At 60.3% G+C, this 27,579-nt stretch overlaps 1 protein-coding gene across 6 annotated transcripts; it reads left to right on the forward strand.

Annotated features, from left to right (window-relative positions):
• Nucleotides 1–14: 14 nt before the first annotated feature.
• Nucleotides 15–25,531, forward strand: Cpne7 (copine 7). 6 transcript variants are annotated; one of them, XM_026401902.2, is made up of 18 exons: nucleotides 15–299; nucleotides 9,399–9,468; nucleotides 9,616–11,866; nucleotides 13,685–13,864; nucleotides 14,640–14,798; nucleotides 17,840–17,914; nucleotides 18,038–18,112; nucleotides 18,583–18,666; nucleotides 19,217–19,306; nucleotides 19,491–19,589; nucleotides 20,169–20,255; nucleotides 20,466–20,525; nucleotides 21,091–21,224; nucleotides 21,759–21,813; nucleotides 22,105–22,156; nucleotides 22,220–22,353; nucleotides 24,178–24,414; nucleotides 24,967–25,531. In XM_026401902.2, exons 3-18 carry the CDS (start codon nucleotides 11,111–11,113, stop codon nucleotides 25,174–25,176), a joined length of 2,487 nt encoding a protein of 828 aa, XP_026257687.2. In that variant the 5' UTR covers nucleotides 15–299; nucleotides 9,399–9,468; nucleotides 9,616–11,110; the 3' UTR covers nucleotides 25,177–25,531. The 6 variants fall into 6 exon arrangements, with proteins under 6 accessions (XP_026257687.2, XP_026257684.2, XP_026257685.2 ...); XM_026401899.2 differs by having other exon boundaries at nucleotides 9,616–10,414; nucleotides 10,920–11,866; nucleotides 20,169–20,525; XM_026401900.2 differs by having other exon boundaries at nucleotides 9,616–10,298; nucleotides 10,920–11,866; nucleotides 20,169–20,525.
• The last annotated feature ends 2,048 nt before the right edge of the window (nucleotides 25,532–27,579 follow it).

The following is a 27,579-nucleotide window of genomic DNA, read 5'->3' on the forward strand; positions in this document are numbered from 1 at the left end:
GCTCTCACCAGCCTCCCGGAGCTTGCATTTCATCTCAGGATTTAGTTTGGCGATTTGAATTGCGCCTGGATCTTTTTTGCCATCTTGCTGTCCCTAAAATGTTCTGAAACTGTCCTTGCTCCATGGCTGGATTGCCACCAGGGTGAGGGTGTTCACTGCCCACTTTGAAGGTGGGCCCTTATCTGCCTGTGTCCCTAACTGTAGCTCGAACAACCTCAGATCCAGCTTTCTTGACTGAATCCTGGTGTTCCTTGCCTGGATACACTCAACATTCCCTATGGGATGCTTCCAGCCTGCAGGTAAGGGATGATAGACCACATGTCTCAGCAGTGACACAGCCTGTGCTTTTGAGGCTGTATACCCCTGCGCCTGAGAAGCGGTAGCCTCTGACTGTTGCATGTTTCCAGGGAGCTGTGCTCCTAGGAGGTCAGGGTGGTTCCTGGCTGCAGGTTCTAACCAGTCTGCGGGTCCTGTCAAGCAAAGGTCCTTCCTGGAGATGCCTGTCCCTGTCCCCAAGGAGTTCTTGTAGTAAGGTGCCTACTGTATACTGTCTGGGGAGGGTAGGGAGGAAGTAGCTGCTGTCCTTAGGCATACCTCACCTGCTGCCGTGGAACCCAGCAGAACCCTCCAGAATGAGAGTCCTATCTGAAGTGCTTGATGGAGGTGGGGTGGGTAGTTGGAAAGGAGAGACTTGAGGGTTCTCTGGGGTCAGGAGTCCTCTCACTGCCACAGAGGGTCCTCTCCTACCAGCAGGTAAGTGGGTGCCCTAAGACAAAAGGCAGTCACGAAGCTGGTACACAAGTGTCCTGCCATTTGAGTGCTTGTCGGCTCCAATTTACAGATGAACTTGCATCCTCTAGTCTCTGGCTGGAAGGATTAGAAAGTGTGTCCTCTGCAAGGGCTCTGACCCTGCAGTCCTTGGTCATGGGTGAGGACTGGGTTGGACATTGTGGCCACTGAGTTGTGCCCACCTAAGGAAGCAGCACTGACCAGCAGGACTCCATTTAGCACACCTGAGCTGGATTCTAGGGTGGCCCTTAGATTCTCCCCCCCCCCCCCCCCGGAATGGTCCCTTGGTGTTCCTGTTAAGTGTGGACATTTATGATTGACATGTAAGTCCCTGTGAAGCATGACAGGTTAGGGGGCTTACTGGAGGGCACTAAGTGCTCCTCCCCCACCCCCAAGGGACTGAGTTTGGAGAGCCCTCAGGCTAGGTGAGGGTCCCTGGGCAAGGCCTTGATTGCTGGGCCACGCTCCCAAGATGGGGACTACAAAGCACACAGTACTTGTGCAGTTATAGATATTTGGTCCCCAGCGTAGCAGATACCCCATTCATGTTGCAGCTGGGTAGGAATCAGCCAGTGGGTGTGTGCCTCTGTGGGGAACAGGTGGCAGTGTGGTTTTGTCCTGGCAAAACAGCAGCTGGGTGTGGCCAGCAATGACTGCAGTGGCCACCAGTCGGTGTGGGCACTCTGCTTTTGCAGTATGGGAAGCTAGAAAAGGTTCTGAAGATTTTGATTTACATGTATGAGTGGAGCACATTTTACAGTTTCATGTTCTTTGCCCATTTTTAGTTGACATGCACTGGTTTGTTTGGAATTTGGATTTCTCTATTTTGCTTTTTTGGGAAGACATTAGGAATTATTTTAATGAGTTTTTCGTTTTCTTAATACTTTAAAATTATGCTGTAGTTTTTAATTTGGAGGGAGATGTGCAGTTCTAAATGAACTCACCTATCCCACCACAAGTTTATTTTTAATCTGGATATTGTATAGTTGTTTTGTTAAAAGGAAGAATTAAAATGAATGCTCTTTTTTAGTTCTTTGGAAACTAGTTACAGTAGGTTATTTGGGGGTTTTTCCACTTGGTTTAACACAGAGTAGAAGTAGATAATTTTAAATATATAGGGCTGATGTTTCCCTTCTCAATGGTAGTTTTTTGTGAGTACTTGAATTTATTTTTTCTTTCATGGTTTCTGGATAAGTCTTTTATCTTTTACTGTACCTGGTAGTGAACCTAGGGGCACTTAACCATTGAGCCACATCCCTAGCACACCCCCCACGCACGCACACACACCTTTTTTGGTGATTCTCCTGCCTCAGCCTCCGTTCAATCCTAGTACCCAGGATTGAACTCGGGCACTCAACCACTGAGCCACATCCCCAATCCCCATTGAGACAGTATCTTACTGGGTTTCTTAGCACTTCGCCATTGCTGAGGCTGGCTTTGAATTTGTGGACTTCTATCTCAGCCTCCAAGCCACTGGGATTTATAGGCGTGGGCCACTGTGCCTGGTGTCTTGCAGAGCATGCGTAAGTCCCTGGTCCATCCCAATAAAACTAACCAGGTGTAGAAGAAACGTGCTCTAGAAGTCCGGGTATGTGGAAAGTGAAGGGTGTCAAGTGAAGAGCAGCACCCATCCCAGGTCTCTGGGAACAGTGGCTTCTGTTCTGCAGGGGCCCTGTGCAGGGCACTGGCCTCTGTCCACACAATCCCCTAAACAGGAGGCTGGAATCCTAAGTCTGCATGGAGTTAGAACACAGCTGGGTCGCACCCCTTCTCAGTACTGGCTCTTCTCTTGGCCCCGGCCACTTGTGATTTTCATTGTTTTCTTGAATTAAAGCAGTTCTTTGTACATTAAGAAAGATTTGCCTTTGTGAAGTGGCAGAAGGACCACAGGCTGGGCGTCTGCAGTGGCACTGGTCGTCTGGCTTTCCAGCCTCAGAGCCTGCTGGTGAGGAATTTCTTTCAGAAGTTGGTAGGAGGCAGAGCCCCTCCCTCTGCAGCAGTGGACTTGCCACCTGGGTACTCTCCCAGGTTCCCTGGCATCTCCCAGCATCTCTGGCCCACACTTTGTGGAGCACATGGGCATGAGGCTGCAGCTAGGGTCCCCAGATGCAGGCATTCCTGTGTGTCCTCACCTAATGCTCAGATAACCAGTGTGCTTCTCAGTTGCTAAGAACAAGACTTGGATAGCTAGGTGCAGTGGCGCATGCCTGTAGCCCCAGTGGCTCGGGAGGCTGAGGCAGGAGGATCGCAAGTTCAAAGCCAGGCTCAGCAACTCAGCAAGGCCCTAAGCAACTTTGTGAGACCCTGTCTCTAATATGGATGTGGCTCAGTGGTTGAGCACCTGGTATTCAATCCCCAATACCCTCCCCCCTCCAAAAAAAAAAAAGCCCAGATGGTACTCAGGACTCTGACCCAGCTCTGGCTCAGCTAGCCTAACAATCTGTGTCCTGTTTAACAAGTACCAAGGGCTGATTGTGCACCAGGACCACTGGTTACCAGGAAGCAAGGTGGAGGCCGATGTGCATGTCAACAGACAAGAAAGTAATGAGGAAATAGGCACTTGGAGTCCCTGGTCCCAAGCTAGAGGGCACAGTAGCCCCCGCCCCCCTCTGTAAAGGGAAGGTGTGAGTCTCTTGCCCCTCTGCTCCCTCCTGGGGTGCACCTTGCCTCACAGGTGAGCTCAGGCCAGGCAGCCGGAGCTGTGCAGTCCTCCACGCAGCTTTCTGCCACCTCTGAGGCAGCTTGAGAGGGGTCCTGGGGTCCAGGGCTGGGACCTCCCTGGCAGCAGCACAGTAGAAGGCTGGTGTGGACAGCCTCGTCCAGCGCTCACACGCAGTTAGCTCCATCACGCAGATCAGCCTCAGACCCTCCTGCAGCACCTGAGGTCTGGGGATTGGGCCATCAGCAGGGTGACCTTGAGCATGGGAGGCGCAGGGTCAACCTGCCATCTTACAGCCCGGGCCTCTGCCAAACCCTCAGTTTCCACATCTGCATTGGACTCCCAGCCCCACGGCATGGGGAGAAAGAGTGCAGCCTACAGCCTGGCCAGTTACGCCCTCCAGGGAGCTCCTCAGGTAGCAGGAGCTTCCCCGGTGGAGGAGGAACTAGGTTATGGATAAAAGGGACTGAAAGGGTGGAGGGAAACATCCAAGCATCGCCCAGGCAGGCCCTCGCCAAGAATATCATCAAAGCCCAGATGAGTCACACAGGACTGAAACCAGGACGTCTGTCCACCGGACATGCCTGGCACACATCCCCAGGACACTGTTCCTGCCTGCCACTTCCACCCACAGGACTGGTGTCCCTGGTCTCCCTGCTTTCACCCTGATGCCCGTGGCTGGAAGCTGCTGATCTGCTCTTGTGAGGTGCCCTCCTGCTGTGTGGGCTTCTATGGGAATACCAGAAGGGGAGTGCCACAGCGCGCCTGCAGGAAGCTTGGAAGTGCAGCCTTTCCCACTGAGCTCAGCTCAGGTGCCGCACAGGGTGCTGGCTGCTGTTGCCTGAGTTAGCAACCACCCCATGTTGCTTCTCAGCGGAGGCTGATTCTGAAGTGTGAGGGAGAGCCTCCCTGCCCACCCCTACTGGCCACTGCTCCGGCCAGGCCAGCCTGCTGCAAGGGCTGAGCTCGGGGCAGCCTTGCCTGGAGGTTGGGGTTCCTTTTGCCCAGCCTGCTCTAAGGCGCCCTTGCTGGCTACGCTTGGTGAAGCCACCCCTGCCTGGGCCTTTCCCTACGTGGGATGGGCCGTGTCCTGCACATGCTCATAGCCTCCACAGGATGGCAGCAGAGGCCCCAGCGTGTGGCAGGGTGAAGAGCAGGTTGGCTGCTGCTCAGGCTCACAGTTCAAGCCCCAGGGCACCAGGTGCTGAGGGCTGCAGGCCTCACAGCCAACATCCACAGTGGGGCTGACCTGGGCCAACCACGGGTCTGGTCAGGAAGCCCCTTGGCCACCTGCAGCCCTTCTGGCCAGAGGTCTTGGCCCAAGTCAGGAGCCTGCTGACCAGATGGTCAGTGTCAGGTGGGGAAGATGTCACCCTGGCCTTTTGGCATGTCAGGTCCATGTCACGATAAGGATATGCCAGACACAGGCTACTCGTGATTTTCAAGTCCAAGGCCACCAGTCCAATGGCTTGGCATCTGGCAAGGGCAGAATACTGCCATTAAACCCCTGTCCAGCGAGTGCTCACACCTGGTGCCAGGAAGCAGGGAAGGGCAGGCAGGCCACAGCCTCTTTCCAGGGCTCGTCCTGACCTCCTGAGGCCTGTCAGGCCCAGCTCCCCAAGGACCCACAGCCTCTGACCAGCACCCCTGAGAGCAGTTTCAACACAGGGGCATAACATCCAACCAAGTCCCAGAGGTGACGGAAGCCAGACTAGAGCCGAGACCCAAGCAGTTCAAACACAGGCCTTTTGTGGGGTTCCGTGCCTTAAGAAGGGACACAGAGCTCCCACCTCGAGTGTCCATCTGACTCCTCGGACAAAGAAGGGGATGGATTTTACTCACATGTGGGGGCTGCAGGGTGGGCCGGGGTCTAGGAGTTTCTGTTGGTGGGGGCTGTTTCAAAAGTGCTCTTCCTTGCTGAGCCTGTGGTGCATGTCTTTAATCCCAATGGCTCTTGAGCCTGAGGCAGGAAGACAGAAAGTTCAAGACCAGCCTCAGCCACTTGGTGAGGTCCAGAGGGGTCTCTGGGTGAGGAAACAGGCAAGCCCTGCAGGTGCATGCCCAGGAGGTGGTCAGCAGGAAGAAGACTGGACACAGAATGAGCACAGTGGTCAGGAGCTGTCTGCCTGAGTCCAGTGGGTCCCTGGGACGTGGGCATCCAGCTCTGAGCTCAGGGTGACCCCAGGGTGGGAGGAGCTTGTCCCAGCCAGTGGCATTCAAGTCACTCTGCCCAGCTCCACAGAGTGAGAGAAGTGAGCCCTGTGCCATGTAGGTGTCCCTGGGGTCAGCCCTGAGCAGCCTTACTGGGAGCAGCAAAGCTCTCAGGGCATTTGAGGGCCTGACGGGTCTAGGAGGTTCTGAGTGTGGGCTCCGAGTGGGGGGTCCAGATGGAGTCCCAGCTCTGTCCCTGTTCTGTGACCTCAGGTATCACAGTGTCCTCGCTGAGCTGCCTCCTTATCAGCAAGATGGATGGTGTCTCCTGACCAGCAGGACTGCCAGGGGCACAGAGGATGCCCACCCCCAGCTATTTGCAGAAGGCGTGCAGCAGGCCCCAGAGGCAGGAGGGGAAGATGGGCCAGGGCTGGGTTTGGAAAGGTCAGCCACCATGTCCCTCCGAGGGCAAGGGTCCTGTCAGTGTCACTGTGGAAGGAAGAACTAGCCAGAGGGGATCGCCTGTGGGAGGGGAGACGGCCTCTGGTTGGTTCAGCATGCCCTTGTGTGAGAGTCTCTGTGGTCCCAGCACGCACATCTGCAAGTGTCAGTGGCCTGTGCACCTGTGCGGCCCTTGGTGGCTGTGCTGGAGGAGGGAAGCCCCGCCATCAGTCCCCAGCATCTGCTCTCACAGAGGCCACGGCTGCGCTGGACGCTGTGTGTTTACTTTTGTTTCATCTGGTTTCGTGCTAGGGGCTGAACCCAGGGCTCTACTACTTAGCCACATCTTCAGACCCTTTTTATTTTAAGTCAAGTTCTCATCAAGTTGCTGAGGCTGGTCTTGAATTTATGATCCTCCTGCCTCAGCCTCCTGGGTAGTGGGGATCCTGTCACAGTGTATTTTTTTTTAATACTTTTTAAAATTTTTATTTATTTTTTAAAACAGATTGGTTTTTTAAAATATTTTCATTTGGACTGGGGATGTGGCTCAACTGGTAGCGCTCTCACCTGGAGTGCGTGCGGCCCAGGTTCGATCCTCAGCACCACATACCAACAAAGATGTTGTGTCCGCCGAGAACTAAAAAATAAATATTAAAAATAAAAATTCAGGGCTGGGGATGTGGCTCAAGCGGTAGCGCGCTCTCCTGGCGTGCGTGCGACCCGGGTTCGATCCTCAGCACCACATACCAACAAAGATGTTGTGTCCGCCGAGAACTAAAAAATAAATATTAAAAAAAGATTCTCTCTCTCTCTCTCCTCTCTCACTCTCTCTTTAAAAAAAATAAAAAAATAAAAAAAATAAAAATTCAAAAAATATATATTAAAAAAAAAATTTAAAAAAATATATTTTCATTTATTTTTTTTTTAGTTTTCAGCAGACACAACATCTTTGTTTGTATGTGGTGCTGAGGATCGAACCCGGGCTGCACGCATTCCAGGCGAGCGTGCTGCCGCTTGAGCCACATCCCCAACCCTTAGTACTTTTTTTAGTTGTCCATGGACCTTTATCTATCTATCTATCTATCTATCTATTTATCTATCTATCTATAGAAATGGTGCTTAGACCCAAACTCAGTGCCTTGCACATGCTAGGCAAGTGCTGTGCCCCTCAGCCACACCCCCAGCCTGACACTGTGTATTTCTAAAGCAGGAAAAACATAAGGTCCTGGGAGAAGGTCCATGTGGACACACCTTGGGTGCTCCGAGACAACACAGGGGGCAGGTCAGCACCAGGAGACAGGAAGTACCAGTGGGGTGTGTGGATTGTGCCCTTGCTACCTTCCTCTCCACACCCCTTTGCAGTGTCCACACTCCTGAGTGGCCTCTGAGACCCCTCTCCTGCACTGGTGGGCCAGGACGCGGTTCCAGTCGTTCCCCCTCGGCTGCGTTCCCAGGCTCACCCAGAGCCACCCTGGGGGAGACGGTGCTGAGGGCCTCTGGACATAGGAGCGTACCTGCAGGCTGACCAGCCCTGTTCTCAGTCAGTCAAACAGACCTCATGTGCCTTCCTGCAGCAAGGACACACCCAGTGGGTCCAGAGGCCAGTGTGTCCCGAGCATTCCTAGGGTCCCAGTGTCTGGGCTGAATGGCCCCTGGCCAGTCCCCCACCCTCTGTACAGCCTCCAGACTGAAAGCCTTGCACTCAGGGGTGGCTGCTGAGCTCCTGCTCCCTGATGACACCTTGGCATGGGGTGAACTTGTCCTGTGCTCAGCTCAGCAGGACAGCCAGGGAGGAGGCCACAGGCCCTGGACAGCTGCCCAGGCATAGGAGAAAGGACGGTGGGCTCCAGAACGTGGCCCGGAGCACGGGCTCCTAGGCACCAGGAGGTGCTGTGTGGCCCTGGGCAGGCTCTCCTCGCCCCCAGCTGAGCTGATGGCCAGTGTGAGTGAGCAGGAGGCCATGGAGCTTGCAGACATGGGGGCCAGGCAGCTGTGGACCCGCCATGGAGCCTTCTCTGGTCCACGACTCCACTCACTTGCCTGCTGTCTATTGCCTTAGTCAGGGCTGGGAGGTCCATCTTGCAGGTAGCCCAGGTCTTCCTGGTCCAGTGGTGGACAAACTGTGGCCAGCACGACTCTGGACAGTGGAGCCAGTGGTGTGGAGGTAAGAGCCCAGAAAGGAATGTTAGAGGGTGGGCAGATTAAGCAAGGCTTTGAAGGATAAGTAGGAGTTGGCCAGCGATAGAGTCGGTAGGCTTTGAAGTCCTAGAGCTCAGAGAACTTTGTGGGTCATAGGTAAGGATGGTTCATTGTTGAGTCTAAGATTAATGACTCAGTTGTTGTTTGGTACCAGAATTGAACACAAGGGCACTTTACCACTGAGCTACATCCCCAGCCCTTTCTTTCTTTCATTCTTTAATATTTTTTTAGCTGTAGTTGAACACAACACCTTAGTTTTATTTATTTATTTTTATGTGGTGCTGAGGATGGAACCCAGAGCCTCGCATGTACTAGGCCAGTGCTCTACCACTGAGCCACAACCTCAGCCCCAGCCTTTTCTAAGTTTTTATTTTGAGACAGGACCTCCCTGTTGCTGAGGATCTTGCCACGTTTCTGAGGCTGGCCTGGATCTTGTGATCCTCCTGCCTCAGCTACTGGAGTCCCGAGGATTACTGGTGTCTCTCACAGCGCCTGGCCTGAAATCAATGATTTAGAAGCACCCAAATTGTCAACATGGGGTAGGACCAGTGGATTCTGGGAGTTGATACCATGGCTTCCAGCTAGTACAATATTGTCACAGACCAGAAACAGGAAGCCCAGTGACCTCCTTCCACACTGTCAGCACCTCCTTGAGCGTCAGGCGCAGGGGCACAGCTTAGTGCTAGGGTGGCTCCTGACAGGTATGAGGCCCTGGGTTCCAAACCCAGAACCACACACACATACGTATTTACTGAACACCAACACTGGGCCAGGCACAGCCCTGGGCAGGGACATGGCCATGAGTCAGGACCAGATGGTCTCCAAACTGCCATGCGTGGTGAGGGCTCTGAGGGTGGGAGGCTCCTGTTTTTCAAAATTAATAAAAACATATTTTGCATGGGGAAAAAAACCTGGAGGGATAAGTATCAAAATGTTGGTAGTGTTTATGTCTGGATGCTGGAATTTTTGCTTTTATCTGCTTATCTGCATTTTCTAATATTTCATTTATTATTATCTTTTTAGTTTTAGGTGGACACAATTTCTATATCTTATTTCTATGTGGTGCTGAGGATTGAACCCAGTGTCTCATGCATGCTAGGCAAGCGCTATACCAGGGAGCCACAACCCTAGCCCTCATTTATTATTTCTTATCCAACAGTAATAAAATATATATGAAGGGGGTTCTCATGTCCTGCCTGTGATCCTGCAGAAAACCTCCAGGGACCCAGGTCAGGAGCAGAAAGGGAGCTGGAGGGAGGCTGGGGTGGAGGCTGGCCCTGCTCTCTGCCCTCCCTGGCTCTGGGTGGTGTGGGCTGGCAGTGAGGAGGGGCGGGGCCAGGCATCAAGGACTGCAGGAGACCCTGCTCTCCCCACAGGCTCTCTCCTTTGGTGCCAGCTGTGGCCCAGGCTGCCCAGGGACTGCCCAGCTATGGTGGTAGCCCTGTGTATGCCTACACTCTGGACTCAGAGATGGGGAGATTCCAGCTCTGACTCTTTTCCTGTCCTCCTGTCTGGGGAAATGCCACCTGGTTCTCCACGGTGCTGCCCTGGATCAGTGAAGAGCTGAGAGAGGCCTGAGTCAAGCCCTGTGCCCTCAGAAGGACAGCGACCAGGTGCACAGCTGATCACTCCAGGCCCATCGCCTTCTGCAGAGGGTTCAGAGGTTGGCGGCCTGGCACCCTCCCCTGGGCTCAGGCTCATGCTGGGCTGGTGTCGGAGTGCGGCGGATGCTTCCTGGAGATGTCCAGGGAGGAAGGGCCTGCGGGGAGGCCCAGAGACCTGCTGGCCGCTGTGGGTCCTGCAGGGAGCAGGGCATCGCCCTGATGAGCATTTCTCATCCTCATTCCCATGGAATGCTGAGAGGCTTCCCGGGGTCATGTGCCCAGGAAAGCTGGCCTGGGAGGGCCTGGAACCCCTGCCACCAGAGTCACCCTCAGGCACACAAGCACAGTTGGTACTGAAGCCCTGGCACCGGGAAGATGAAGAGCAGTAGGGCCGGCTCTGCGCAGCCAGCCTACTTGGATCGGGAAGAGCAAGGAGGCCTGGGCAGCAGGAGGAGGTGGGCACCAGATGGGGCTTGCACCTCTGCTGCTACTGACCCCAACCATGACCCGCGGATTGGAAGGTGCCAGCCAAGCCCACTCCGCCAGCCAGGGCGCTTCCTTGGCAAACCGGGTAGGCGCCCACAGAGTGTAGTCCCTCAGACCGGCTGCGAGGGGACAGTGTCCTCGTGGTCCCTCTTCAGAGGGCTGGCTGCCTTCTGCTGTTCTTGGCTGCCCCTCTGACCTCAGGATCTTCCTCTGGAGTCGGGGTTGCTGAGGCTGAGCCCTGAGCTCCCTGGATCCTCCTCCCCTTCCCTCTTCACATCTTGCCTACTCTTCCCTCTGCCCCTCCCTCCCTGCCCCCCATGGCTTTCGGCCAGTTCTGGGCCTTAACTTTATTCAGAAACTGGCAAAGTGAATGAGCTGGAAGGCAATCTGTCTTCTCCAACAACTCCTCTTTCGAGCTGCTTCCTGGCCAGGGAGGAGTGGTGGTGGGCAGAAGGGAGAGAACGCAGCCTGGGCCCGGAAGCCCAGCTCTGCTCCCTTCCAGCCGCGGGACAGTTCCTGCGGGGTCTGGAGCAGGTAGGTGGCCAGGGACCTTCGTGGTTGGACTCTGACCCTCAGTCCAACTTCTCCAGCTGGTGAGGGGATCTGCCCGCCCCCGGACTTCAAGTTCTGCAAGGCAGAGCTCTGCTTCCTGCCTCCAGCCCCAGGCAGCGAGGTGCCTGGCACACAGTAGGCGTCCCGGAACTACCTATGGTTTCAGGTGGGAGTCTGGCGCTCCCAGGAGGAACGCAGGGATTCAGTGCAGTGGCGGCGGCGGCGCGGGATGATGGCGGCGGCGGGGGGGGGGGCGGCCCCTCCTCCTCCCGGGGGCTGTTTGCACGGACCGGGCGCCCGTGGGGCAGCTCGAAGCCCCCCGACCCCAGCAGGAGTACCCAGCAGCGGGGTGCGCACTGCGGGAGGGCGCGCTCCATCGCGGCGCACAGCTACCAGCCGAGGTCCTGGAGGTTGGATCCTAGGGCTCCGAGGGGACGCCCTCCTCGACCACCGACTCCAGGGGCCACCTGTCCCCTTCACTGTCCCCTTCACTGCCCCCTCCGCCCCGCCGCTGCACAAATTCCTCCAATGCCCCTCCCCTGTCCCCTCTGTCCCGCCCTTTCCCCGCCCCCTCCACTGGCCCTCTCCCATCCACTGCCCCTCCACCGGGCCGGCCACGTACAGCCCCGCCATCCCCGCGCGGTGGCTGCCGCCCGCGCCACGTGTGCCCGCGCCACGCGGCGTGCAGGGAAGCGCGGTCACGCCTGGCCGGGCCACCATTTCCCGGTCGCCACGGCGTCGCGGACTCCCCAGCAGCGGCTCCCGAGCCCACCTGGTCCGAGGTGCCCCGCAGGCAGCCATGAGCGGGTGCACAGATCGCGGGGCGGTCGCAGCCCCGGCTCCGGCCCCAGGGTCGGTGCCTGCACCCTGCGCCTCGAAGGTGGAGCTGCGGCTCAGCTGCCGGCACCTGCTGGACAGAGACCCATTGACCAAGTCCGACCCCAGCGTGGTGCTGCTGCAGCAAGCGCAGAACCAGTGGGTGCAGGTAGGGCGGGCCGCGGGGGTCTGGCTGGCCCAGAACCCTGGAGCTGGGACACAGAGACCCAAGTGGGTGGCCTGAAGCTTGCAGGGTGCCGGGCAGAGGCATCTAGAGCTGGGGCTGAGCTCAGCATCCAGGTGGGGCTACCAGGTGTAGAGTGGGGGTGCCCAGGAGTCGGGGTGCATCTCAGTGTCCTGGGTTGGGGGTCTTGGGGTCAGAGTGAGGCACTCAGCTTGTATGCGTAAGAGGCACAGAAAGGAGTAGGGTGCAGGAGTGAGGGAGCCTTCCAAGGCTGGGCTGGTTGGGGTGCAGCTGCTGGGTAGCCAAGAAGGAGCACCTGGCTTGTCAGTCCCCATCTCTGAGGCAGAGGCACTTGGAGCTGGTGGCTGGGTGGAGCTGGGACTGTTGGATGGATTTTTAAAAAATATATATATATATATTTTACTTATAGATAGACTCAATTCCTGGTTTTATTTGTTTATTTTTATGTGGTGCCAGGGATCAAAACCAGTGCCTCATGCATGCTAGGCGAGTGCTCTCCCCCTGAGCGGCAACCCCAGCCCTGCTGGATGACTCTTGCTGGTTGAGGGGACTCTGGAGCTGGCTGACCAGGCCAGAGACCATGAAGGCAGAAGCTGAAGGCTTTGAGATTCTGGATGCCCCCAGCTTGCTGCCTCGCCCCTCCTTGTGCCTCAGGAGCAATCCCAGGTTGCCAGCTTGTGGCTTGGTCTGGGGACAACGGGAACCACAGGCCAGGTCTGGGCAGCTGCCTGCAGGAGAGCACCCTGTCCTGTCTCTCTGGACCTTGGCTTTGTGCTGTACAAAGTGCTTTCTCAGTCACCAGCTCGCAGGAACCCAGGGTGTTACCTCAAGACCTAGAGACCGGTTGCCTCCTTAGCTGGGAGGCCGTGAGCAGGGGCGACTGGCTGGGTGGAAGCCGCAGGTGCCATGACTTTCCTGGGCACTCGGGGGTCTCACTCCAGTGCCCTCCTGGCCCGTAGTGGCAGAGTGCAGGCTGTGAAGGGGTGACAGGGGGTGGAAGGTCCCAGGTGATGGCAGAGCAGAACCCACATGGTGGGGGATGGATGCATCATGGGCATGTGCCTCTGGAGACCATCTCTGCACACCCAAAATCTGCTGATGTGGCCCACCAGGCTCTCCAGGCCGAGAGATCCCACAGGTCATCCACCTGGAGGGTGAAGGGCTGCCTGGAGCATGTGTCCAAGCTGCGCCAGGCTCCTTGAGGACTGCCCTGTGCCCGGTTCCCAGTAGGACCTTCTGGGCCTCAAGAAACAATGGCTGGTGCAGATGTCCCCAGTGGTACCTTCTGGGCCTGAACAGCGGCTGGTGCAGATGTCCCTGGTTTGAGGACAGGAGTCTGGGATCTGGCGACACGTAGGAACCCGCTGAGGGGCTGGTCCTGAGGGGGCATGTTGAAGAAGGGAACTGAGCTCCGTGGGGGAGGCTGGTGAACCCAGGTCCCCTGAGGAGGGGGGACACCCACCCCCATCCCTTCCTGCTCAGTGGGAGCTCAAGTGTGGAAACTGACTCCATCCTTGGGCAGGACCCTTCTGGGTTTCCTCTCTGTAACAGGGTAGAGCAGAGGGAGGAGGACACGCCTTTCTCCAGGAGGGGAGGTGCCCAGGGTCCCTGCAGGTGGCCCCCAGGGGTGGCCTGGAGCCCTGCCATGCCTTGCAGGGGCCAGGTCCCCATGGACTGAGAACAGCCCTGAGGAGAGTAGAGGGCCACAGGGGCCCCTGAGTGCAGGACCCTGAGGGGCCTGGGGAGGCCCCTCCATGGGTCAGCTTGGGATATGGCTTGCAGGTGGGCAGAACTGAGGTGGTCCGCAGCAGCCTGCATCCCGTGTTCTCCAAGGTCTTCACTGTGGACTACTATTTTGAGGAGGTGCAGAGACTGCGCTTTGAGGTGTATGACACCCACGGGCCCAGTGGTCTGAGCTCTCAGGATGACTTCCTGGGGGGCATGGAGTGCACCTTGGGGCAGGTGAGCAGCACCTGGGGAGGGAGGGTGTGGGAGGGTCCTGGGGGCGAGGTGGAGGTCCCCTGGAGTGCACCCCCATGGCTCAGGTTCTGAGGGGCGCACTGCCACGGCTTCTCCCCTAACAAGATTTCTTGTTGGAGACAGGGTCTTGCTAAGTTGCCCAGGCTGACCCAGAACCAGAGACCCTCCTGCTTTGGCCTCCTGGGTTGCTGGGATGGCAGGAGTGTGCCACCAGGCCACTGGTCTTCCATATCAGTTTGTAGTGCAATTTTGAATGAGGTGGTCCATGGGTACATGCCACACTCAGGATATAGGAGCCATGCTGCCGATGCCCTCCTGCTCTGCACAGCTCTGTCTGGGTCCTCAGACATCCTCCCAGAGCCGTGTTTTCACAAGAGCAGATGAATACATTGATGTTTTTCTTTCTTTTCTTCTTCCTCTTTTCTTTTCTTTTTTGTGGTGCTGAGGATTGAACCCAAGACCTTGTGCATGCGAGGCAAGCACCCAACCAACTGAGCTATTTCCCTAGATTTTTTTCTTTCTAAAAAATCCACGGATTGCAGACACTTTCTCTTCTGACGTAGGAGCCCTTCCTCGTCATCATACAGAGGTCTCTTCTCTGTTTGCCCAGCATGTGCAAGGCCCTGGGTTTCCCCAACACTGGGAAAAAGAAGTTAAGAGACCCCGTCTTCCCGTCCAGGGTGTAGCTTAGAGGAGCACCTGTCTGGCAGGCACAAGGCCCTGGGTTCAGGAAGTGTCCCTGTTCCTCCCTGTGCAGGGTGGCTGCAGCGTGGTATCCACTGCTCGCAGCCCTTGCCCAGGCCCTCTCCTTCACCCTGTGCCACCTGTTCGAGTAACGAGCATCTTTCCTGCTGCCGCTCGGCTGTCTCTGGGCTGGGCTTTCCACAGGCCTCGTGACTTGAGGAACAGCTTACATGTGAGACGCGAGGCCGAGGATGGCAAGTTCCCAGATCGCAGGTCCCCATCCCTCGCAGGTCCCCCTTCCAGCCGGCCCCCTTCCAGCCGGTCCCCCTGGTTGTCTGTGCTTGGGCCTCAGGGACGTGAAGCACAGCATGTTCTTTTACCCCACATCATGTGCATCTGACTCATCCCCATGGCTGCCTGGGCTGGAGCCGGTTCTCGTTAGCTGCTTCTGCCGACCCTGTTGTGTGGCAGCGGGGCTGACGTATGGGGAGGACCCCACCCAGGGGCTGCAGAGTGGAGCTGCCCCACCTGCCCAGCCTGGCGCGCACACATGCACACAGGCCCCACCTGGACCCCTGCAGTGCAGGACACTCCTCTCAGTCCCAGGTGGGCAGCTCACACATGGACGCAGACCGGGCACGTGTGTGGGCACACGCTCGTGGACTTCCTGCTCTGTGGCCAGGCTTGCTGTCTGGCCAAGGGCAGGGTCAGCCCTCTTAGCTGGGAGGCCATGAGCAGGGACGCCTGGCTGGGTGGAAGCTGCAGGTGCCATCACTTTCCTGGGGACTCGGGGGTCCCACTCCAGTGCCCTCCTGGCCCGTGGTGGCAGAGTGCAGGCCCAACCCAGGGGGCTGCAGAGTGGAGCTGGTTCTCGTTAGCTGCTTCTGCCGACCTGTTGTGCGGCAGCGGGGCTGACATGGGGGAGGACCTGCCAGTTGCCCACATCCAGGGAGTGGCAGGCTTGGGCTCAGGACACCCCTGGAGAGAAGGGTGTGCCCCGGCAGTCCTGAGCCCCCCAGCAGCGGTTGTTGCCCTTCTCATCTACGGGCAGGATGGACCCAGAGGACCCACCCGCTCTCCCAGGGCCCTGCTTCCCCCTGGGCAGGTGGCCCCTGTCCTGTGAGCTTCCCTGTGTCGACTTCACCCACCTGCTGGGCCCAGCCCACGGGAGAGCTGCCAGCAGTGCGTGGTGGGTGACGCCCACCAGGGCTCGGCCTAGCTGAGCAGTCGCCCTTGCTGGACACGCACCTTTGTCAAAAGCCAGGGTGTGCCACCCTGGGGCTGGTGCCACCCTGACTTGCTGGAAGAGCTGGTGTCCAGGAGGGGCCCACAGCCATTAAAACTTCCTTGCCCCACGGGTCCTCACCTGCTCCTCACCTGCCCCGAGGGTCCTCACCTGGTCCTCACCTAGTCCTCACCTTCCCCATGGGTCCTCACCTGGTCCTCACCTGCCCTGTGTGTCCTTACCTGGTCCTCACCTGCCCTGTGGGTCTTCACCTGGTCTTCACCTAGTCCTCACCTTCCCCATGGGTCCTCACCTAGTCCTCACCTGCCCTGTGGGTCCTCACCTGGTCCCCACCTGCCCCGAGGGTCCTCACCTGGTCCCACCTAGTCCTCACCTGCCCTGTGGGTCCTCACCTGGTCCCCACCTGCCCTGGGGTCCTCACTTGGTCCCCACCTGCCCTGTGGGTCCTCACCTGGTCCCCACCTCCCCTTTGGGTCCTCACCTGGTCCTCACCTGGTCCTCACCTTCCCCATGGGTCCTCACCTGGTCCTCACCTGCCCTGTGGGTCCTCACCTGGTCCTCACCTGCCCTGTGGGTCCTCACCTGGTCCTCACCTGCCCCATGGGTCCTCATCTGGTCCCACCTAGTCCTCACCTGCCCCATGGGTCCTCACCTGGTCTTCACCTAGTCCTCACCTGCCCTGTGGGTCCTCACCTGGTCCCCACCTGCCCCGAGGGTCCTCACCTGGTCCTCACCTGGTCCCACCTAGTCCTCACCTGCCCTGTGGGTCCTCACCTGGTCCCCACCTGCCCTGGGGTCCTCACCTGGTCCTCACCTTCCCCATGGGTCCTCACCTGGTCCTCACCTGCCCTGTGTGTCCTTACCTGGTCCTCACCTGGTCCCACCTAGTCCTCACCTGCCCTGTGGGTCCTCACCTGGTCTTCACCTAGTCCTCACCTGCCCTGTGGGTCCTTACCTGGTCCTCACCTGCCCTGTGGGTCCTCACCTGGTCCTCACCTGCCCCATGGGTCCTCATCTGGTCCCACCTAGTCCTCACCTGCCCCATGGGTCCTCACCTGGTCCCCACCTGCCCTGTGGGTCCTCACCTGGTCCCCACCTGCCCTGTGGGTCCTTACCTGGTCCCCACCTGCCCTTTGGGTCCTCACCTGGTCCTCACCTGGTCCTCACCTTCCCCATGGGTCCTCACCTGGTCCTCACCTGCCCTGTGTGTCCTTACCTGGTCCTCACCTGGTCCCACCTAGTCCTTACCTGCCCTGTGGGTCCTCACCTGGTCTTCACCTAGTCCTCACCTGCCCTGTGGGTCCTTACCTGGTCCTCACCTGCTCTGTGGGTCCTCACCTGGTCCTCACCTTCCCCATGGGTCCTCACCTGGTCCTCACCTGCCCTGTGTGTCCTTACCTGGTCCTCACCTGGTCCCACCTAGTCCTCACCTGCCCTGTGGGTCCTCACCTGGTCTTCACCTAGTCCTCACCTGCCCTGTGGGTCCTTACCTGGTCCTCACCTGCTCTGTGGGTCCTCACCTGGTCCCCACCTGCCCTGTGGGTCCTCATCTGGTCCCACCTAGTCCTCACCTGCCCCATGGGTCCTCACCTGGTCCTCACCTGCCCTGTGTGTCCTTTCCTGGTTTCCTGGTCCTCACCTGGTCCTTACCTGCCCCATGGGTCCTCATCTGGTCCTCACCTGGTCCTCACCTGCCCTGCAGGTCCTCACTTCAGGTGTGTTGGCAGCCGTTTCCTGGCCCTGGCCTGAGGGCTGGAGGCGCTAGGTGTGGACCTGTTTCTGCTTCCTGTTTTCCTGTGCAGGAGCCCTGTGGTGGCCTGGCCTCTGAGCCTGGCTCCCCTCCTCACATGGCCAGTCCTGGAGGTGCCGGAGCAGGAGGTGGCATGCAGAGGTGTTGGTGCCCTGGGTCCTGAGAGCCCCAGAAGGCCCAGGCCAGGGAGCAGGCGGGAGAGGGGAGGAGCAGAAGGCCCAGGTCCCTGAGGCTCGGGGCTGTGCTCGGCCATCCCGTCCCTGCCTTTTCTGTCCAGATTGTGGCCCAGAAGAAGATGACCCGCCCGCTGCTGCTGAAGCTCGGCAGGACTGCCGGCAAGTCCTCCATCACTGTAAGACCCCCTGGGGCCTCCTCCCCCTGTGGCTCTGGGGCTGGGTGGGGCCAGGGGAGCAGGCCAGGTCTGGGGAGCCTAGACCTGCAGGAGGCCTGCAGCCCAGCGGGGCCTCTCCCCCAGGTGGTGGCCGAGGACATCTCTGGGAACAATGGTTATGTGGAGCTCTCCTTCCAGGCCAGGAAGTTGGACGACAAGGTGAGGTGGGCGCCCATGGTGCGTCCAGCTCCACGTCCTCCCCAGGGGCTCTGCACCAGCCATGGCCACTCCTTAGCAGAGACACTCATGACCCCACTTAATGATGGGGACCAGGCTGGAGGCCCCCAGGCCAGGCCTTGGAGGTGGAGGAACTGGGTTGGAGCCTGGCCTGCTGGCCTCAGCGGGTGGGAGGGCACCCTGGGCACTCCGAGTGGTCCCAGCGCCTCTCTGGAGATGTCAGAGCTGAGACTGAAGTGGGGAGGGTCTGGCAGGGGTGGGGACATGGGGTAGACACAGGAGCAGGAGAGGAGGCAGGGCCCGGATGGAGCCAGGGTCCCGTGGGCACGCTGGGGCACTGAGGAGGGCTCCAGGGGCCAGGTCCCTGTCACCCCAGAGCTGCTCACCCAGTGCCTGGGGAAGTGACTGAGCCCACTTCCTGGCCCCTCGCCATGAGCCCTCTGCTGCCCCAGGACCTCTTCAGCAAGTCCGACCCCTTCCTGGAGCTGTTCCGCATCAACAGGGACGGCAGCGAGCAGCTGGTCTACAGGACAGAGGTGAGGCTCTCGCCCACCCGGGCACTCCGGCCGGCGGGTCCCCCGGGCGCTTCCTGGCAGGCGTGAATGGCAGGAGGAGGACTGGCCACCCACTCCCCACGGCCCTGGCGGTGGACTCTGCTCCCAGCACCTGGACCCGCTCTGGGGAGCTGCAGGGTGGGCCCGGCGGACTCGGCAGAGTCCCGCGGGGGGTGGTTTGGGCTGTGATTAATTTTAGGGCTACCCCCCCTTCCTGCAGGGAGACGGTGGTTACAGCAGGGAGGGAGGGTTTCCTGTTGAGATAAATTGAGTAAAAAAAATCTATTTCAGGCAAAAAAAAGGGTCCAGTGGTCCAGTGAGTAGTGGAACCTCTGAGGGAGGTTCCCAGGAGGGGCACCCGGTCCTGGGCCCGTGGGGCCTTGGATGGAGGCAGGCCAGCCTCCTGGACCCAGGGTTCTGGGTGGGGAGCCCAGATTCCTGGGAGCCTCAGAGCCCCCTACTGCCCCAGGACCCCAGAGCCTCCTGGGTTCTGGCCCCTGGCTCTGCCCCCGCCAAGCCCTCGGGTCCCTAGGTGGTGAAGAACAACCTCAGCCCTGTGTGGGAGCCCTTCAAGGTGTCCCTCAGCTCTCTGTGCAGCTGCGAGGAGACCCGGCCTCTGAAGGTAGGGAAGGGGCAGGGACGGAGATGGGACGGGCCAAGATGGGCGGAGAAGAGCCAGCCCCCAAAACGTACTTGGGCTTGTTCCTGGGAAACCAGGGTCGGGAGAGGCTGTGGGGGTGGCTGGCTTTGGGGGAGGGGTCCCCGGGCCCCAGGGGGCAGGTGGGCTGATGGGCCTGTGCTCCCAGGGCCTGGTCTGGGACCACGACTCCCGCGGGAGGCACGACTTCATCGGAGAATTCTCCACCACCTTCGCTGAGATGCAGAGGGCCTTCTCGGAGGGCCGGGTGAGCCCGCGCTGGGGCCCCCGCTAGCGGCCTGGCCATCCTGGTGGTGGCTGGGAGCAGCAGCAGCTACTGTCACGACCCTGGGAAGACTAGTGCTGGTGGCAAGCCAGAGATGCCATGGTGCCCAGAGCCCGGGTGCGCTGGGGTGACAGTCGGAATGGCCCTGCCGGAGGCCCCCCAGGGCCAGGCCTGGCGGTGGGCGTGCAGGCGTGTGCCCCTGTGTCCACTCGGTGGAAGGGCACACCTGAAGCTGGGGTGGCAGGAACGCCTGCTGGTGTGGGCCCGGTGTCCCCACGGGAGGTCTGCAGGCTCCAGAGGTGGCCCTCTCCCCAGGTGGCAGGGCCATGCTGTGCTAACCCGGCTCCCCCTTGGGGTCCCGATCCATGCTGTGTGTTCCCCCTTCAGCAGATGGGTCCCCAGAGGGTGGCTGCTCCTGTCCTCCACACCTGGCTGGGCCCTGGTGGTCACTGCTGGGGACAGTCATGAGGACAGGTCACTGGCAGAGGCTGAAGCCTCTGCCAGCCCCAGGGCGAGGGTGATGGACATGGCCACCTGGCATCCTGCACACCCTGTGCCCAGGCCCAGTGGGACTGTGTCAACGCCAAGTACAAGCAGAGGAAGCGCAGCTACAGGAACTCCGGGGTGGTGGTCCTGGCTGGCCTGAAGGTAGGCGCGCCCTGCCTGGAGCTCTGTCCCGGGCGGTGGACCCTGGGGTGCCCTCCCAGGGGTCTCGCGTCCTCCCTGGAGGAGGGGCAGAGCCAGGGCAGAGGGAGGAGGAGAAGGCCGGGGTCCTCAGGGGAGGACAGGCTCCCAGGGCTGCCACATGGGCCTGGGGGGGCAGCCCTGGGGGGCCCTGCTGATGCCCCTGCCTGGAAGCTCCACAGGGTCCACTCCTTCCTGGACTACATCATGGGCGGCTGTCAGATCCACTGCACTGTGAGTCTGGCCAGGCTGCTACGCACCCAGAGCCCAGGCCACCTGGGCAGGACCCCAGTCGGCCCCCAGGGCCCCTGCAGCAGAGGGTGGGCACACAGAAACCAGTCCAGGGTCACCCTCAGAGGTGACCCGGTCAGGACTCGCCTGCTCCTAGGGGGACCACCTAGGAGAGTGAGCATTGGACTGTGGGACCACCATGCCCATGTGGCCCTGGGCAGGCAGTGGGTGGGCAGTGGGAGACAGCAAGCCCCGGGAGGCCCTGAGAGGGCCCCAGTGGGAGGCACAAGGGTGACCAGGGCACAAGGGTGACCGTGGAGGGAGGGGGGATGAGTGCCCCCCAGCGGGAGCTCAGCTCTGCTGGGGTCATGCTGGGGCCTCGGGGGAGCCTGGGCTCTGGGAGACCCCCCCCACCCGGTGCACCTGCCTGCAGAGGCTGGAGGACGGCATCGGGGGGCAGTAGCCCCAGCTTCCTCCTTGAACCAGTCCCCTACCCAGCCCTGGGCTGGGTCCCCTGCCTGCCTGGCGGAGGGCGGGCCAGTGCTGCCCACCTCCCTGGCCCTTGCAGGTAGCCATTGACTTCACGGCCTCCAACGGCGACCCCCGGAACAGCTGCTCCCTGCACCACCTCGACCCCCGCCAGCCCAACGAGTACCTGAGAGCGCTGGTGGCCGTGGGCGAGGTCTGCCAGGACTACGACAGGTGAGGCCGCCCCTGGGCGGCTACTAGCCGGGGGGCACCTCTGTGGCAGCCCACGGGGGGCATACCCTGCACCTGGACGCCAGCCTGACCCTCTGGCCGTCGGAATGGGGTGGTCAGGAGCTAGGCACAGAGGCCTGGCTGGTGCCTTTGGTGTCCCCAGGGGTTGGAACCACGGAGGTAGGGCTCACTCCAGGGCGCCCTGGGAGGGACCAAGCACAGGCCCAGAGGGCTGGACACCATGCCCACGCCACGGCTGCCTGCCAGGAGCCCTCCCTCTGGGTGGAGGATGGAGGGGTGTGTGGCCAGAGTGTGCCCTGGTCCTGTGGACCCCAGGGTCCTGTGGACGGACAGTGCCCTGTGTCAGAGCCCTGCAGGCTGGGGGCAGCAGCACCATCCTGGCCAGCTCCGCCCTCCTGCCTGTGCCCACGTGCCTCCGTGGCTCTCTAGTGGCCTGAGTGCCACCTCTAGGCCTGGGCCCACATCTGCTCCTGCGAGGAGCGAGGCCCTGGGTGACGGGCGCTGCCTTTCTTCCAGTGACAAGAGGTTTTCTGCTTTGGGGTTTGGAGCCAGAATCCCTCCCAAGTATGAGGTAGGAGACCAGGCTGGGGCCTGGACGCCACCACACCTGTCACCCGGGTCTCTTGCCACCTCACTCTGCTAGACAGAGGGCAGGGAGGTGGCTTCCTGCCAGAGAGGGTGACCTTTGACCTCCTAGGACGCAGGGTGGGGGCTGGAGGTGAGCCCCTGCTTCCCATCAGAAAGAGGCGGGAGGCAGTCCCCTGGCTGGAGCAGAAACCAAGGGGGTTGACCAACGGGAAGCTTCAGGATGTGGTCGAGGTCCTGGGAGGCCAGCAGCCACTGGCCCCTCTTGCCCACCCAGGTGTCCCATGACTTTGCCATCAATTTCAATCCCGAGGACGATGAGTGTGAAGGTAGGAGCTGGCAGTGGGCCTGGGGCGGGTGGGGTGGGCCCGGCTCACCTGCTGTCCCCACAGGCATCCAGGGTGTGGTGGAGGCCTACCAGAACTGCCTGCCCCAGGTCCAGCTCTACGGCCCCACCAACGTGGCGCCCATCATCTCCAAGGTGGCCCGCATGGCGGCGGTTGAGGAGCGCACTGGCGAGGCCTCTGTAGGTGCCCGGGTGTGGGCTGGGGTGCCAGGAGGAGGGTTGGCGCTGCATGTGGAGGGGGCCGTGTGTGGACTCCGGCCCTGGGAGGCAGCCTGCAGACATCTGGGACAGGCAGCACCAGTGCCAAGACCCTGGGGCAGGACGGAGGGCTGGGTGGACAGGTGCCTCATGGTCAGTTTTTATCGTCCTGCAATCACACACAGGCGGTCAGGGATGCTAGGGTTTCCCGGTACATATGACATTGTCCTGTGACTTCATTCTGCACTTTGTGTGCTGCTGGGGACGCTGCCTCTTGCCTGTTGCTTTCCTTCACCTTTGCTCACCTTTGAAAAGATGTCAGCTTTACAGGAGTGACGTGCCACCGCAGCCATCCCTGTCTGCACGTTGGCCCGTCTGCCCGCCCCCCACCCTCGTGCTTTTGTTAGTTTTGTTTTTTCAAGTTACATTGAGACCATTCTAAAGTATACAGTGTGCAGGCCTCAGGACAGTGGGGGTCCAGCAGGGGCCAGGAGAGGCTCTCCTCTCGGGCTCCAGAGGGAAACTCAGTAGTTTGTTTGCATATTTTCATGTTTTAGTTTTTGCACCAGCATCAGAGACTGCAGGGTGCACGGTGTGGTTCTGTGCTCACACCCAGCCACACACGCCCACCTCCTCTCTTTTATTATGGAACCTGTGATCCTCCTGCCTCGGCCTCCCAGGTAGCTGGGATCACAGGCGTGGCCACTGCACCAGGTGCACGGTGCGTTTAACCTCAGTGCCACACACACTACGCAGTGGGCACTGCCACGTTCCCACGTGCAGCGTGATGTGGTTGGTCTCCTCCCCTCAGACTTTGCCGACTGACAGCCCTGTCTGTTGGCCGTGGCCTCTGGCTAAGGGGTCGGGTGATGCTGTGAAGCAGTGCTAGACACACATTCCACCTGTGGGCCTCTCATGGCCTCTACAGAGACTCGGCCCCAGCCCAACCGGTGGTGTCCCTGGCTTAGACACCAGCCCGCGTGTGTGGCCTCACTCTTGTTCCCAAGTCATGACACTTCCCACCAAGAAATGGGTGGCCACGAGATGTCACGAGATGAGTCTTTAATTCTCCTTTCCTGTGTGAGACAGCAGGGGTGACGGTGCCAGGGGTGCCCAAAGTTGGCAGAGGGAGCGCTTGAGACCAGGCGGGCGCTGACCTGGTCTGGGTGGGACCAGGTGGGCTCTGAGCAGGGCTGTTGTACTGGAGGCCAGGAGCAGGCTGGTGTGGCTCTGAGGCACTCTGGCTCTAGAGGGGGTGGCCGGAGATGGCTGCAGAAAGGGAAGTCCCTGCTTCCTCTGAGGCTGGTCGGGCCTGTGGCCTGTCCATCCTTTGTTCCCTGGATAGTACCACTGCTGGGTGTCCACTGTGCTGGAGGCAGGGGTGTGAGGGAGACGGCCCAGCCTCAGGGCTCGGGCTCTGGGAACCCCTTCTCTTTAGTGAGACTGTGGGGTGGCCCTGGCTCTCACTGGAGAGTGGGCTTCTCTGCAAAGGGTCCCGCTGCCTCCCGCAGCCGGGGCTGCAGTGGACCCTGCTCACGCTGGCCCCTCCTCCTCTGGATCACAGCCTGGCCGACGTGTCAGGTGGACTTTGCAGTGCCCGTCCAGAGCCACAGGTGGGTTGGTGACAGGGAGCCCGGTGGAGCTGGAGTAGGGTAACTGCAGAGACCCCTGAGTGTGCCGTCGTGGTGAGCGGTGCTGCTGCAACAAACGCACAGCTGAGCCAAGCTCTGGCCAATCCAGGTGGGGGCACAGCTGGCCGTGGGCCAGGGCCCTGGGTGCCGCCCCACACCTTTCCTGTGTCCGCAGCAATACTACATCCTGCTGATCCTGACGGACGGCGTGGTGACCGACATGGCGGACACGCGGGAGGCCATCGTGCGCGCCTCGCACCTGCCCATGTCCATCATCATCGTGGGTGTGGGCAACGCGGACTTCACCGACATGCAGACTCTGGACGGGGAGGACGGCGTCCTACGCTCCCCCCGGGGCGAGCCGGCGCTCCGGGACATCGTGCAGTTCCTGCCCTTCCGGGAGCTCAAGAGCGTGAGCGCAGGGCCCCGGGCAGGCCACCGGAGCCTGGCCAGCGAGGACCTGGCGCGCCCCAGCTGGGGCCCGGGAGGGAGCCTAAGGCTTGGCTGCAGGAACTCGGTTGTATAGGAGCAGAGGGAGCAGCTTCCCCCTGCCCTGCACCTCCTGGGACACTAGGGCTCCCCACACCCGGGCATTCCTCAGGAAGCGCGGGTGGTGCCTGCCCAGCAGCCTCTCCACCTCCTGCCCCAGCCCCTGAACTTCCTGGGACACAGAGGGCTCTCCACACCCACGCACTCCTCGGGGAGCGTGGGCAGCACCTGCCCAGCAGCCCCTCTACCTCCTGCCCCAGCCCCTGGGGGAGGCGGGTGCACGTGGCCCTCGGAGCTCCGGGGCTGTGGACTCATCCTCTGGATTTTCAGTCTGTGTCCTTAGGAGAAGCTCAGCAGGCACCAGGCCTAGGTCAGCTCCCTGCTGGTCCCTGAGACCACGTTGAGAGTTGGGGTTGTGACCAGGTGGGGGACAAGGATCTCAAAGGGCTCAAGTGCACTGCCTTCCCCACCCTAGGCCTCCCCCGCGGCGTTGGCCAAGTGTGTGCTGGCCGAGGTCCCCAAGCAGATGGTGGAGTACTACAGCCACAAGGAGCTGCCTCCACGTGGCTTCTGCAGCCTCCCTGGAGAGGCCAGCCCCCGCTCGTCTCCTGAGGACTCCAGGCACGGGGACTGTGACCAGGGTGCCCCCGCGGCCTCTGTTTCCAGCTCCGTTGGGGGTCCTTAAGCCCCTGAGGCCCCCAGAAGCCTCCTGCTCCAGCCCAGGCTTGTCCCCTCCTGGCGTCCTGTTGGCCTGGGAGGGCGGGAGATGAAGGAGTCCAGGCCCTCTGGGGGGCACCCGAAGCAGCAGCCCCCAGGCCTATCCCTGCTGGAGCCAGGGGTGGCTGAGGGTAGGACAGGCCTGGCAGGCCCTCCACGCCGGGGCTGTCCTGAGGCCCCACACCCTCCCGGGCAGACCCCTCTCTGCCCTGGCTGGACCCCTCCGCCTGCCCCTGCTGCCATCCTGAGCGTCCTGTCCACATCCCAGGGCCCTGGGGGTCTGAGGGAGCGTCGGGTCTAATAAAGCCTCACCTGGCCCAGGAGTGGACTTGTGCCTCTGTGACCTGCGAGGACGGCTGAGCTGTCCTTGTCACAAATTCAAAGAATGGAATCCAGGGGCAGGAGTGTCAGAAAGAAACAGATTTGTGGAGTAGTAGGAAGACCGCAGGCGGAGCTCCTTCGGGGGAGGGCCCAGGAGAGGGGCCTGCACCTGCTGCCTGGGCTTGCGTGAATCTGCAGGGTTAAGGACAGCAGCCCAGCTTGTCCCCTGGTGGGACGCCCAGCCTCCCGAGCCTCCTCGCAGCCGAGGCCGGGCGACCTTGCGCCTCCAGGGCTCTGTCTATAGCATGGAGTGAGGTTGAGTGGGCTCTCGCTCTCTGGGCTCCAGTGCCCAGCTGTCCCCAGGTGGTGGTGAGGTCGGATCCACAGAGCCTCCCATCGGCGCTGCTCTGCCCACTCTAGCAAATTGGGAGAACAGTGGCCCCTGAGCCTCACGTGGCTCAAGGTTGGGGGTGGGGGCTGATGGCACGGGAGGAAGTGCCTTTGGGGCTGGTGGTGTCGAGAGGCTGTTAAGGAACCGTCCGTGTGGCTAGGACAGCTGGCGTCACGGGACGTCCTGGTCCTCTCCTCCTCTTCTCTGAGACCCTCTCCTGGCTGCCTGTGGCTACCTGGAAACCTCACTCCAAGGAGGATCTGGCCCTGGGAGAGGCAGACCTGGCCCGGGCTCCTCCTGGCCCAGGGCACCAGCCAGGGCACCAGCCACCACAGCAGGAGGCCGTGGCCAGGGTCGCTCCTGCCCCCGGTGACTGCAGCCTGAGCAGTGCTTCCCGCCCAGGACCAGAGCGGTCAGCGGGTTCCAACTGAGCTCCCTCTGAATCACCTCGTCTGAGAAAACCCTGAATCCACCCCGTCCACCCCTCCCTCACCCGTCCACCCCATCCACCCCACCCCCACCCCACCCCCTCCGTCCCCCTCCCTCCCTCTGTGCTGAGTCCTGATTCATCTCCTGCGGCAGGGATAATGGGCATCACCATGGTAACCTGGCTACAATTCAGACGGCTGAAGTGGGTCTGTGTGTGCAGGGGGAACATGGGGGCAGACGGGACAACGAGGAAGTGCACCCTTTGTCCACTTCTCAGGCCAGAGGTTCTCAACCAGGGGTAGGTCGAGGGTCCAGAGCCTGAGAGCAGGTGTCAGCCCAGCCCTCAGCTTGTCCCCATGGGTTCAGTGGCGGGAAGCACTGGGCCTTCCTGGCCTCCACTCAGGTGCTGCTGGGCCCTTAGTGAGTTGGGGTCCCAGCAGGCAGCGACTGCCCAGGGTGGGTACTAAGGTGGGCAGAGCCCGCGACCCAGGCGGCTGAGGCAGTAGGACCCCTCCTCCAGGAAGCCCGGGCCGCTCAGCAAGAACCTGTCTCCTAATTTATAAAATAAAAAAAATCCCTCAAAGGACCAGGCTTTCGCTTGGTGGTGGTCCGTGTGCCTCACAGGCGATGTGGGCTTCAATCCCCCACAGCGCCGGGGGAAAACGCCATGCAGTGCCCTACCTGAGGTCCCACAGCGAGGTAGGGGCAGACACAGCCCCGGCTCTGTGAGTCCTGGTTCCACACCTGCACTGTGTCAGGGACGTGCCCTGGCTGGGTCTGTGGTAGGGACAGACGAGGCCGGCACCAAAGACGGCAGGAAACAGTTTTATTTGGCTGCAGCCAGGTTCAGAGGGCACAGCTTTTGCTGGGATCAATCAACCCCTGAACCCCGAGTTCAGGGAGTTAGAGTTTCACACCCCGCGGGTCAGGGGAGGGGCTCAGTTCATCTGCAGAAGTTCACACAAAGCAGCTTTTTCTCTCCCTGTTCTGGGCAAGTTAACCCTCAAGGACAGCGACTGAGAAGGGGGAGCTGCTTCTCCCCTTCCCTCCCCGGCCAGCTCTTACCACGGAGCCCAGTACCTTCTCTTATCTTAGAGACGTAGACACCTCTGTGAAGCCCAGCTCCAGGCCAGAGGCCTGGTTAAAGGACCTGTCTTTTTATTATCACATTTTGCATTTGCAAACACACTTTAAAAACTACTGTACTGGATAGATGTTTGTGAAAAACTA

The sequence above is a fragment of the Urocitellus parryii genome, chromosome 15 (genome assembly GCF_045843805.1).
Source record: "Urocitellus parryii isolate mUroPar1 chromosome 15, mUroPar1.hap1, whole genome shotgun sequence".
Taxonomy (NCBI): Eukaryota; Metazoa; Chordata; class Mammalia; order Rodentia; family Sciuridae; genus Urocitellus; species Urocitellus parryii.

Bases quoted from the DNA above. Each gene is read 5' to 3' on its own strand.
- Cpne7 (XM_026401898.2), top strand. From the start codon at position 11,111: ATGATGGCGGCGGCGGGGGGGGGGGCGGCCCCTCCTCCTCCCGGGGGC. The intron at 19,590-20,168 runs GTGAGCCCGCGC...CCCTGTGCCCAG, and splicing joins GGGCCTTCTCGGAGGGCCGG to GCCCAGTGGGACTGTGTCAA. The intron at 21,814-22,104 runs GTAGGAGACCAG...TTGCCCACCCAG, and splicing joins GAATCCCTCCCAAGTATGAG to GTGTCCCATGACTTTGCCAT.